Source organism: Mercurialis annua, linkage group LG3 (genome assembly GCF_937616625.2).
Source record: "Mercurialis annua linkage group LG3, ddMerAnnu1.2, whole genome shotgun sequence".
Classification (NCBI taxonomy): domain Eukaryota; kingdom Viridiplantae; phylum Streptophyta; class Magnoliopsida; order Malpighiales; family Euphorbiaceae; genus Mercurialis; species Mercurialis annua.
In genome coordinates, this window is record NC_065572.1 from 11,232,693 (window position 1) to 11,245,775 (window position 13,083).

Consider the following 13,083-nt stretch of genomic DNA (forward strand, 5'->3'; position numbering starts at 1 on the left):
GGACATGAACAGTTCGGATCGATTCAGTTAGTTTATCATCCATGTTGAAATCTAATTTAGCAATAATATTTTTTTTAATTTGTCCTTTCATCGATTATAAATTATTAGATTTAAAAATATCAAATCTTACTTTTTACTTAAAATTTAAAACATAATTATTAGTAACGTCTAGTGATTAAATAATTATCGCAAATGATTAATCAATGATGTTAAAAGTGTATATATGGTGAGTGATTGATTGAGGTTGAGTTGAACTTTGCATATTTAATGCTATGTTCTAAATAAGCCAATGATGACCCCATGCCACACTTCCAAACATCAAAGAAAAATTACCTATGTATATATCAAGGTAGAAATTTGTATTTATATCCGATTTAGAGTAAAAGAAGATCATAAAAATAAAATTTAAAATTTAAAAATAGTAGAATTTTTATGAAAAAAATTCAAAAATATTCCTGACAATTGTACGTTATTTTACAGAAATATAAATAAATAACCGATTGTTTTCGTTAAATATAAAATATTTAAATAAATTACCTATACACGTTTGGGGTACCCTACCAATAAAATTAAAATAAATAAATAAACAAATAAATATAGAATTTGACCTAAACTAAAGCAAATCAATAATATACACTGAAATTTGATGAGAATTAATCTAATTTGAGCCGAAAAACCAGAGAAAATGATAATCTTCAAGAGAATCTCGTTTTATCAAATCCTAACCCTAACAAACTTCCTCTCTTCTCCCAGACTTAGTCTTCACTATCATATCTTCTGCAACAAACCCTAATCTACATTTGAACATGAACATACAGCCAAACAAAAACAACACCACCTAGCTAACAATGGAGTTTCAAGAAGCTTTAGTAAGGCTACTCGTACATAACCACAAACCCAAATCGAAAAAATCATCAAAAGGGTCATCAGTTCTTGAAAAAAATCATCGTCGTCATCACCGCGAAGAATCTATTGATCATCAAAAGCAGCAGCATCAGCACAGTAATCAATGGAAGATTGTTTCTTCTAAAAAATCTTCGTCGGATAAACCCGAATCAGAAACTATCCCGAAAGAGTTTGTTTGTCCGATTTCGGGTTCTTTAATGAATGATCCTGTTATTGTTTCGTCTGGTCATACGTTTGAACGTTCTTGTGTTCAAGCGTGCAGTACTCTTGGTTTTATACCTATTTTAACCACGGATGATGATCATACTTCAGTTCCTGATTTTTCGTCTGTTATTCCCAATTTGGCTCTCAAATCCACCATTGTCAACTGGTGTGATAAACACTCTCTTGATCCGCCGAAATCTATAGATTTCTTCTCCGCAGAGAAGATTGTCCGTGCGAAAATGAAGCTTTCCCAACAACAACATGTACTACATCATCCGCAACACAAAGAGACAAATTCTATACATTTGAATCAGAACTACTCGTCGAGCTCACTCGAATCAATCGAGTCTATAGGCGTGTTACAGTCCACAACTCGGCCAAGTTGCTTCATGTCCAATTCGTTTTCTTCGTCGGACATCGATGTAATCATTACTCAAGAGGAAGAAGAACAAGACGAGATCATTAAAAAACTGAAGAGCCCACAAGTGTTCGAGATTGAAGAATCGCTTATTTCGTTACGAACAATTACAAGAACAAAAGAAGAATCAAGAACTCATCTCTGCACGCCGAGATTACTACAAACTCTACGTCCTTTGATCACTTCAAGGTACACAAACATTCAAGTTAACTCGGTTGCATTATTGGTTAATTTATCATTAGAAAAATCAAATAAAATTAAGATTGTAAGATCAGGAATTCTTCCATTTTTAATTGATGTTTTAAAGGGAGGTTTTCCAGATGCACAACAGCATGCTAGTGGTGCAATCTTTAGTTTAGCCATTGATGATCATAACAAAACTGCTATTGGTGTATTGGGTGCTTTGCCTCCACTTTTACGTTTGTTAAGATCGAACACTGAGTGGACTCGGCGTGACTCGGCCTTGGCATTGTATCATCTCTCACTCGTTCAAAGTAATAGGACTAAGCTTGTTAAACTCGGGGCAGTACCCATACTTTTGGGTATGATCAAGTCGGGTAATATGAGAAGTCGGGTTTTACTTATATTATGCAACTTGGCTTCGTGTTTGGACGGGCGGGCCGCGATGTTGGATTCGGGTGGGGTGCATTGTTTGGTGGGGATGTTGAAGGGTAATGAGTTGGAATCTGAGTCAACACGGGAGAGTTGTGTATCCGTGTTGTATGCACTGAGTCAAAGCGGGTTGAGATTTAAAGGGTTGGCGAAGGCTGCCGGAGTGATCGAGGTGTTGGAAAAACTCGAGAAGTCGGGGAGGGAACAAAGCAGGGAAAAGGTAAGAAATATTTTGGAAATACTGAAAGAGAAAGAAGAAAAGGAAGAAAACGAAGAGATAAATTGGGAGGAGTATTTGCTAAACTCGGAACTAAAATCGAGATCTCAGTGCTAACTCGGTGTTAACTCAGTGGTTTTTGAAGGATGAGTTAAGTGAAAACTCATCCTGGTTATGAGTTGGTATTTTGGGTTTGAATTAATTATTTTAATTTGGCTACTTTTTGGTTGTGGAGTTTTATTTTAATTTTTTTGGTTTCTTTTGGCACTTACCTTTTGCTTTCCATAATTCCTACCAAAAGTGATGGGCAATAAAAAGTGTAAATAATGTCAAAAAGATTGATTCTCAAGAACAATGTTCAACAAAACTTTGTTTGTGTTTTTGCTTTTGTAATAATGTCTTTCCTCTTTCACGAGCTTGTTTAAGTGTGTGTTCTGTCATGATTAACTAGGAGTGTAACAAGTCTAACCGAGTCATGAGAAAATTAAAATTGACTCGTTTATCTTTGAGTCGAGTTTTGAGTTTAAATATCGAATAATTTTCGTCAATTTTCAAGTTATATGTTGTTGAAAAAATTAAACTTTTTTTGGGAAATTGGAGAAAACACTCCATTTTTAAAAAATATTTGTATAAATACTCCGTTTTTGAAAATTTATTTTTTTACCTTTTTTTCTAAAAAAAATATTTTTTTTCTCTAAAAATTTGTAAAAATACTCTGTAAACTGTTTGAAACTGTATTTGAAACTATCTTTTAGAAACCGTTTGAAACTCGATTTGAAACTGTTATTGAAAACGGTTTCAAATTATTTTTTAATAAATCGTTATAAACCGTTTGAAACCTTATAATAAACTGTTTTTGAAACGGTTTATAAAACAGTTTCAAATTGTATTTTTTTTTTTGACACCGTTTGAAACTTTATTTGAAAATTTAATGCGAAAAATTTTGTAAAACGGTTTCAAATTGTATTTTTTTGAAACTGTTTGAAACTGCGGTGTAAAAGAATAAATATTTAAATTTTTTAGATAAATTTGCAAACTGTAAATTTATGAATTAAATTTTACAAATACTTTTAGTTTTTTAGATATTTTTGCTAAACTTTTTCTTTTTTTTTAATTTCATTTTATAAAAATACGCTATTTTATATTTTCTTTTGTGGCTGCTTTATCACTTCATCTTTTTTCCTTTAATTGGCAAATGTACACCAATTTTATTTTTTTCAATATATATATATATACCCATTTTTTTCTTTTCAAACATTTTCAAAATCTAAACAAAAATGTCGTCTTTAGAGGAAGAGTTCTTCCCTTCAACGCCGAGAAAATTCAAGATCGACCGCGACGGCCACCACACCATTAACATCTATCATATCCAACTTGCTTAACTCCTTAATTTATGTTGTTTCCTATAATTACTGACCTTGATTTCCTTTTTCAGAATTATTAAATTAACGGATGATTCATTTTGGTAAAGATGAGGAATGCAAATCAATTGAAATGGGGTGTTCTTCGTAAGTAAAACTGAAAAACCTCTTGATATATTAGCAAGTGTTATATCGATTTTCATAATTTTCAAGATGGAGAATTTGATTTTGATCATCCATTTGTGTATTTTAAAATTCTTTTTTTTTCTATTAATGTGATTAGTTTTTGAGTAAAAGGCAAAGACATTAGTTATTTAAGATATTTTTATTTTAACTAATTTGTTCTTCTTTTATCTTATGTTGGTTGTTGTTTTTTGTTTCTCGTTGGTTTCTTTTTGGTTGACTTTTAGTTACCGGTGCTTGTTGGTTGCTTGTTGCTTTATGTTTGCTCGTTAGTTTTTCGTTGGTTGCTTTATGATTTCTCGTTAGTTGCTTGTTGGTTGTTTTATAATTGCTCATTGGTTGCTTGTTCTATAAAATATTGTTTACCCATGCTATTACTAACTAACATTATAAATCCAGTTGAATGAGAAATGGTTCTTGAAAATATTTTTTATATTTTTTAATTAATAAAGAATATTTAATTACTCTAAGACCCCCACGTTTGTCATAATTCACTATTTGATACCCCTTGTTTGAAAATCAAACAATTTGATATTTCAGTCTTGATTTTCCAAACACTTACAACCTTCGGTTAAACATAAGTACCAAATCGTTAACGGAATGAAACGTGAGATATCAAATCGTTTGAAAATGAGGTACCAAATCGTTAACATAATTGAAAGTGACGTACCAAATTACCAATAAGTTATAGCTCAAATGGTATAAGCGATGGGCAGCAATTTGCTAGGACGTGAGATCGACTCCTCCCATAAGAGCTCTTCCTTCCCCAATTATTTAAAAAAAATGGGGTATCAAATCATTTACTTAATCAAAAGTGAGATATTAAATCGTTTAAAAATAAACATCAAATTATTAACGAAACTAACAGAAGCCCCTAATTGCTGACGGAATAAAATTGAGGTATTAAATCGTTTGATTTTCAAATAAGGGTATCGAACTGTGAATTATGACAAACGTGAAGGGTTTTAGAGTAATTTGCTTTAAATATTAAATAAAAAAAAGTTAAAAAATTGAAATGGCGAGTGTTTGAATGTAAAAGACAAATGTTTACATATATAAATATTAAATATTTAAAAATAAACAAATGTCAATGTAAGTGAACTTATTAAATATAAAGAAAATGTCACTAATGATAACTTTTTTTTTTTTAGAACTTGATATATTATTGGTGTATTTTTTAAAATTAATAATATAAAAAGCATAAAAATATTAATATAAATTCACATGCAATACAATATCTACGTTCAACTTATATAATGAATTGCAGTAGTAAAGACTATACATCCGGTGGAATGAGTTGGTTGGGTCAATACAACTAGTATTTTTATTAAGTTAACAATTTAAAAAGCATATTTTTGCGATTATTTCTTTAGCATCGTATAAAGGCTAAGCATCTGCAATGATACTCTTTATTTTAAAAAGCATTTTCAGTAAAATAAAGAGCATCTTTAAAATAGAGAGTGCTATTTTTATTTTTACTCCAATGAGCTCTCTAAATTTAATTTTAAATTTTAATTTTTTACAGATAATAATAAAAATATTAAATATTAATAACATTAATTCAATGATTCAATGATTTTTTTAATAATAATATTTTTATTTAATTTAATTTTTTCAAAAAGTAATATTAATAATATATATTAATAATATAAAATTATTTTTATTTTAAAATTATTTATTTATTCAGTTTTTATATTAAAAACAACTAATATTATATTTTAAAGTAAAACTAACTAATTTATTTTTTGAAATTTAAAAATTGATCTTTTAAGATTTGAAGTAGAAAGTGAAAATGACTCTCTACATGTGGAGAGCCATTTTCACTCTCTTCTCTAAATTTTAAAAATGGAGAGTTCATTGGAGTTTTAATTTATTGCCAAACTATCTAAATTAAAGAGTTTGACAATTTTAAAGAGTTCTTTGGAGATGCTCTAATACTTGTATCCAATCAAATACATGTGTAAAAATTCCTATATTATTAAGGTTGAGGTTTACTTGTTTACTAAACGAGACTTAAAAATTCGAGCTCTAATCAGTTATATCGAGTCGAATTTTAAGTAGCTTGCGAGCTAAATTAACATAGTTATACCTCTACAATTAGATAACCCCTCATTTATTTTTTTTAAATTTTGATTTAACTAAATGCATTTAACTAAATTTTTAAAATTCTCTTCCAAATTTACCGATTTCAAATAAATGACTATAGTTCAATTTACAAAATATATATTAACTAAGAGCATCTTCAAGGGTGTACTTTATTTTAGAGAGCATCTTTTATTAAATAAAGAGCATCTTTAAGATAAAAGTGTTAGAGCATCCCCAATGAACTCTCTAAAATTATCAAACTCTTTAAATTAAAGAGTTTGACAATAAATTAGGAGTCCAATGGACTCTCTGTTCTTTATATTTAGAGAAGAGAGTGAAAATGGCTCTCCAGATGTAGAGAGCCATTTTCACTCTCTACTTCATTTTTCAAATAGTAAAATTTTAAATTTTAAAAAATAAAGTGGTTATTTTTACTTTTAAATATTATATTTTTACTTTTAATAAAAAAACTGAATAAATAAACGAATAAAAAATTAAATAAAAAAATTATTTTATTAATATTTAATATTTTTTATAAAAACAAAATAAAATAAAATTTAATATTAGAGAAGCAATTAATTTAATATTATTATTATTTAATACTTTTATTTTATTATTAATTATTAAAATTATATACAATAAAAAAACTGATATTAAAGAGTCCATTTGAGTAAAATTTTAAATATCACTCTTTTTTTTTAAGATGCTCTTTATTTTACAAAAGATGCTCTTTATTTTAAAGAATACCATTGGGGATGCTCTTAGTTTCAATTCTACTCCAATGGTCTCTCTAATATAAATTTTTTATTTTATTTTATTTTAATAAAAATATTAAATATTAATAATATTAATTTAATACTCTTTAATATTAATTTTTTGTTTCAGTTTAATTTTACAAAAAATAATATAAATATTAGTAATATAAATTTATTTTTATTTTTAATTAATTAATTCGTTGAGTTGTTATATCAAAAATGAAAAATATTATATTTTAAATAAAAATAACCAACTTATTATTTGAAATTTGAAAAAAAAATATATCTTAAAATATAAAGTAGAGAGTGAAAATGACTCTCTACATGTGTAGAGCCATTTTCACTTTCTATTCTATATTTAAAGAATAGAGAGTTTATTGGACTCTCATTTTATTGTCAAACTCTTTAAATTAAAGAGTTTGTTGAAGATGTTCTAATAGAGAGTATTTATACTTATATTTTAGATAAAAGTAACACTTTTTTAGTATATACAATTTTAGCTAAATGGACAAGTAAAAATAAATATAGTCACTTTTTTTAGTTACATTGGCCATTGTTTTGTTATATATATATATGGAGCTAAAAAGTGCTATAATTGATCAAAATAACATGTTATGATGAAAAAAATAAGACTTCTTTAAATAAGTACTGTAATACCCCGTAGAATTTTTAGCGTTTATTTTCGTGTGTGTCCGATTTTAATTGATTAGGACCTCGAAAATAGTGAATAAATTCACGTGATGAATTTATATGGGTGAAAATGTGATTTGCTATGTGTTTGCCTTAAATGTGATTTTTGGCAATTTTACGTGTTAAAAGTGAATTTTGTGATTTTTCACTAAAAACCGTAAAAATAATTATTTTAAATATTTTTAAAGGCCCAAAAATATTTTAACTCAGCCCATATGATATGATTTAATGTTTTTGAATATTTGGTAAAGTTGAGTTTATTTTGCCCCTAGAGTTCGAATTATTTACAAGAATGTCATAATGGCAAACTTGTAAATAATTGAAACTTCAAACAAATATCTAGATATTTTCCTAAGCTAAACTTGATGCCCAAGTCTCTATATCATCTTCTTCATTTTTGTGGGTGCCGAATACACCATAACTCACAACACCAAGTTTTATACTTTTATTTTCTCTCAAAACTTTCTTCACGAAAATCGTCGGAAATATTGCGTAGATCGTGTGTGTGTGTTTGCATGTTCGTTTGAGGTATAATTTCAAGCTCAAACCTTACTTTTAGTTGCTGATGTTGGTTAAGTGTTAGAAACATGCATAGGATGGTTTAAATTTGATGTTTGATGAATAATTAGTTGGTTTTAATTGCTAGTTTAATGGGTTTCGGTTTTAAAATAATTTTTCCGTAAAAATTAAATTATTTATTTAAATTTCTGGGCTGATCTATATGATGATATTTATATATGCTTTAAAGTGTAATTTTTGTGGATTAAAAATGTCAATTAATTCGGGTGTTAATTTAATTAGTTGGGTATCAATTTTTAATTGTTTTAAAGCTTAAAAATAGCTTAAAAATGGTAAATAAAGGGATTTTTAATTTCTGGAAATAATTTTATTTATGGATGAGTTATTTTTTTGGTTGATGTTAATTAAATGGTTGATGGTGAATTTTTAGCGGTTTAATAATCGGGTTTAATTTTTAATAACTCTATTCGGCCAAAATTGTTCTAAAAAGGGTAAAACTGTCATTTTAAATTCTGGGCAGAAAATATTTATGAAAAATTTATGAAATATGTTTGATAATTATTTGTGGAATTTAAATGATTTTTGTGTAGTGTTTTGACGGATTAATAATCGGTTTTGATTATTAACGTATATTTCGGTTTTAATGGCTAAAATAATGGAAAATATTATTTTAAAAATATTGGGCTGCTGTTTTTACAAGATAAAAATTAAAATTGTATTTGAAAAAGATTTTGGTGAATTTCGGTGTTAAAATGGCTTAAAATGGATTTTTAAGCGTTTTAAGCGTTTTTGAGTTTTCCGGCCAAAACCACCGGAATACGGTGACCGGAGTATGAGTAGAGGGGATAGAGCATGTTGGCTCAGTCCTAAACTCATTTGGCAGCAGTTAGTGCCGAAATGTTTTTGGCAGAAAATAAGGGGGGGCCGAGCCCCGGGTCAAAAATATTTTACGGAAAAATATTTTTGGATATTTGTGAATTGTGATATGTTTGATGAGATTTTCTAAAAGTGTATTTTTAGAAAATTATGTGAATTGAATGTGTGATAGAATTATATGGAATTATAATTCTATGTTTATTTATTGAAATAAATAAACTACGTGGTGTATCGTATAGAAATACGATGACGCGGATATAGATAGTCGGAATCAAATTTGGTTTGTGATTATGTGGTTTATATGGTTGAGTCGGTCTAGAGTATATCCTAGAATTTAGAGTTATTACATTTATTAATGTTTAATCTCTAAATTAGATCCAGCGAGTTTTGTCGCGGAAACCGGCGAGCAAAGGTTTTGATATTCGACGGGTGGTATTTTTATATTTGGAATAAGCGAGTACTGTGAGTGTGTTTACAACTTATACTGCTAAATATTAGTATTAAAAATATTGCGAACTGCTTTACATGATTTGCAAATGCTTTATTTTATTTTGAATTTAAATCGCATGAACTATTCATAGTGTTGAAACCGATTTAGATTCATTGAAACGTGCTTACTATTGGGCGGCAATAGTGCTGTGTGATCACCGGTATTGCATTTAGAATGGTTGCATGTGAATATGGGTATGTGGAAAACTAGACGACGGTCTAGTAGTCAGGCGACGGCCTAGACATATGGCAGATCTTCAGAGGCAACGGAATATAGACGACCAAAGGTAGTCAGCAAACTACCGAGATCTGAGAGGTTGAAACCTTTTATTTAAAAAAGTGAAATTGGCGACGGTATTTATGTACTGCCGAAATCCGTTGTATTGTAAGAAGAGTCTGGGACTTTCAAATACGTAAAAGTAAACTAATCGGAATTTGACTGGCTAATAGTACAAAAAGAGAAAATAAATACGGCCAAAGAAAAATAAAAGGTTCACCCGGATGGAATGGAAAAAAATGGAATATTTATGTTTCCTGTGTTGAAAGCATATAGGAACATGAATCATGGTTTAGGGTTTCATATGAATCGGTAATCTGGAATGCATTGCTTTCATATTAATGTTTATTAGTACATGTTGTACGCATTCACCAGTTTTTATAACTGACCCCGTTGAATTTAATATTTTTACAGGCGAGTAGTTTGAGGTGTGGATTTCCAATTTCTTGTTCCGGAAATCCCTGGATTGAATAAGTGAGAATGACTTTCCTTTATGTGTCTAGAGTTGCAGTAGCTAGAATAATGAACGGTGATACCTTAGTAGTCGTTGGACTTATTTATGCTTTATATTTTATAACGCTTAAACTCTGATATAATGTAATATGTGAATGCTGTGCGAAAGTCCGGGCGACTGCACGAGTATAAAATGCGGCAAGCGCATCTGCATAATGAAATGCAGTAAAATCCATAATGAAATGGTCTGCATAATGAAATGCAGTTAAGTCCATTAGAGAAATGGCCTGCATAGTGAAATGCAGTAATTACCATAGTAAGATGGTACGCATATTGAGATGCATGATAAACCATAGAGAAATGGTTTTGAAACTAAAATGCAATAATTAAAGAGAAAATTATGTGCATGGTTTAAATGATAATGTTTATAAGAACGTTTTAAAACTGCGATTTTAAAATGTTCGAAAATGATTTGAATTCCGCGAAAAATTTTAAGTGATTTTAATGTATTTTTAAGGCTTGCTACGGGTTTCGGAGCAACCACTCCCATTCCCTAGCGCCGGTCTCGATGCCGAGAATCGGGTATTGACAAAGTTGGTATCAGAGCAATGGTCGAAAAACGGGCCATTGTCGAGTTTGATATCAAAGTGATGGTTTATAATCTTAAACCATTACTAATATGTGAAAGGTGGTATCATTGTAATATACCGTTTGGAATGTGAACCTAGGAAATTAATATATAGAGTCTACTGCAACATATAAGTTTCTGTCATGTCATTTGTTAAGTCATCATTTGTTTTAAATATTCCCAGCTGTGCTCTAGGATCGAGTCTGTATGCTTGTTAGGGGTAAGTAGAGCCTGATAGTATACGATTAGAACGCTTAGATAGATTTTTAATAGACGACGTGCTTTGATCAGAATGGCTGATCAGCATGAGGAAAACATTCAAGAGGAGAATGTTCATGATGAGGAGTCCGTTCATATCGATGTGATACCTGATGTTGGATAGAGATAGGGTGAATTCAAGGTTTATTAAGGGGCTAGGACCCGAATATATTGGATTGCTATCTGATGTTAGTAAGGATCTGGTTCAAATCATCGATAGTGCATGCCAGATGGAAAGTACTTTGATCCAATTTGGAAAGATCAATGTTACTGGTGAGCTCGTAAGAGAAGGAACTGCTAGTTCGAATACGAACAGGTTCACTGGACCATATCGTAAAGGATTTAAGAAAGGAAAGAAAGATAGGAGGTTCAGTATGTCTGGATCAAGTTCTAGTGGACGAAGTTCAGGAGGAACAGTACCACTATGTAATACTTGTGGGAAGAAGCATTTTGGGGTATGCTTTATGACGAGAGGTTGTTACACGTGTGGGCAGCAAGGTCATTTCTCAAGAGAATGTCCTATGTCTGGACCACAAGGTTCAAGTGCTAGTGTTGTTCAACCAGTGTTTCAACAACCTAGACCTGTATATCCTGCAGTGTCTGGGCAGGCACAGAACCAAAATGTGTTTAATGGACAACGTGGAAGAGGATATGGTTTTGGTAATCGTGGTGGAGGAAGGACCATAGGCGGACGAGGATCTGGAGCAACTGCTAGCGGAGGTCAGGCTAGAGTTTTTGCGATCAATCCTCAAGAGGCGAATGCGTCGAATGCGGTAGTGCAAGGTATATTTTCAATATCCTCGCATGATGCATCAATTTTATTTGATCCCGGTGCTACGCATTCATTTGTATCGTCGAGTTTTGCATTAAAATTAGGAATTCAACCTGTGATTTTGCAAAACCAATTGTTAGTAGCTACACCTGTAGGCGAAAGCATAGACGTTACTGTAGTTTATCCGTCGTGTCCTGTGTTAATTGGAGAGCGAGAATTGCTTGCGGATTTGTTGTTGCTTAATGTCTTAGAATTCGACGTCATCCTAGGAATGGATTGGTTGTCGCGACATTATGCGAATGTGGATTGTAGAAAGAAGATAGTGACGTTCCATGCACCTGGAACTGAACTTATCTCTATTCGGGGAGAGAAATTGGAAACCCCAAAGAGTTTAGTCTCGGCTTTAAAAGCGAGAAAGATGTTAAGTAAAGGATGTCAAGGATTTTTAGCTCTGGTACGAGATATTCAGAAGGAAGTTGGTAGTGTGAATGATGTACCAGTAGTTTCGGAGTATTCTGATGTGTTTCCAGAAGAGTTACCTGGATTACCACCAGATCGAGAGATTGAATTCTGTATTGATCTAGTTCCTGGTACAAGTCCAATATCGATACCTCCGTATCGTATGGCACCAGCAGAACTAAAGGAGTTGAAGGATCAATTAGAAGAATTGATTGATCGTGGATTTATACGACCAAGTGTCTCACCTTGGGGAGCACCTGTGTTGTTTGTTAAGAAGAAGGATGGATCTATGAGACTCTGTATAGACTACAGACAACTCAATAAGGTCACAATCAAGAATAAGTATCCTTTACCCAGAATTGACGATTTATTCGATCAATTGCAAGGAGCGAGGTACTTTTCAAAGATTGATCTGAGGTCTGGTTATCATCAGTTGAAGATCAGAAATGATGATATTCCGAAGACTGCATTCAGAACAAGATACGGTCATTATGAATTTTTGGTGATGTCATTTGGATTGACAAATGCACCAGCGGCTTTCATGGATTTGATGAATCGGATTTTTAAACCGTTTCTAGATCAATTCGTGATAGTGTTCATAGATGATATCTTGATTTATTCGCGCACAGAGGAGGAGCATGCGCAACACTTAAGGATTGTGTTACAAACTTTGAGAGATCATCAGCTTTATGCCAAATTCTCGAAGTGTGAGTTTTGGTTAGAAGAGGTAGCATTTTTGGGACATGTAGTATCTCAAAGTGGGATTAAGGTGGATCCTAAAAAGATTGAAGCTGTGATGGATTGGAAAAGGCCAAGTTCAGTGACAGAAATTCGTAGTTTCTTGGGTTTAGCTGGTTATTATAGACGGTTTGTGCAAGACTTTTCTAAGTTGTCTGCACCATTAACTAAGCTGACTCAGAA

General features: G+C 31.1%; 1 protein-coding gene and 1 long non-coding RNA gene across 3 annotated transcripts; both read left to right on the plus strand.

Moving 5' to 3' along the window:
- The first annotated feature begins 632 nt into the window (after positions 1-632).
- Positions 633-2,769, plus strand: LOC126675060 (U-box domain-containing protein 40-like). Its single transcript, XM_050369633.2, has one exon. It carries the CDS (start codon positions 849-851, stop codon positions 2,472-2,474), a length of 1,626 nt encoding a protein of 541 aa, XP_050225590.1. The 5' UTR covers positions 633-848; the 3' UTR covers positions 2,475-2,769.
- A 5,091-nt stretch (positions 2,770-7,860) lies between these two features.
- On the plus strand, positions 7,861-10,452 carry LOC126671133 (uncharacterized). 2 transcript variants are annotated; one of them, XR_007638937.2, is made up of 3 exons: positions 7,861-7,959; positions 9,202-9,288; positions 10,007-10,188. It is a non-coding gene; the product is annotated as an uncharacterized LOC126671133 (long non-coding RNA). The 2 variants fall into 2 exon arrangements; XR_008790289.1 differs by having other exon boundaries at positions 9,202-10,452.
- The last annotated feature ends 2,631 nt before the right edge of the window (positions 10,453-13,083 follow it).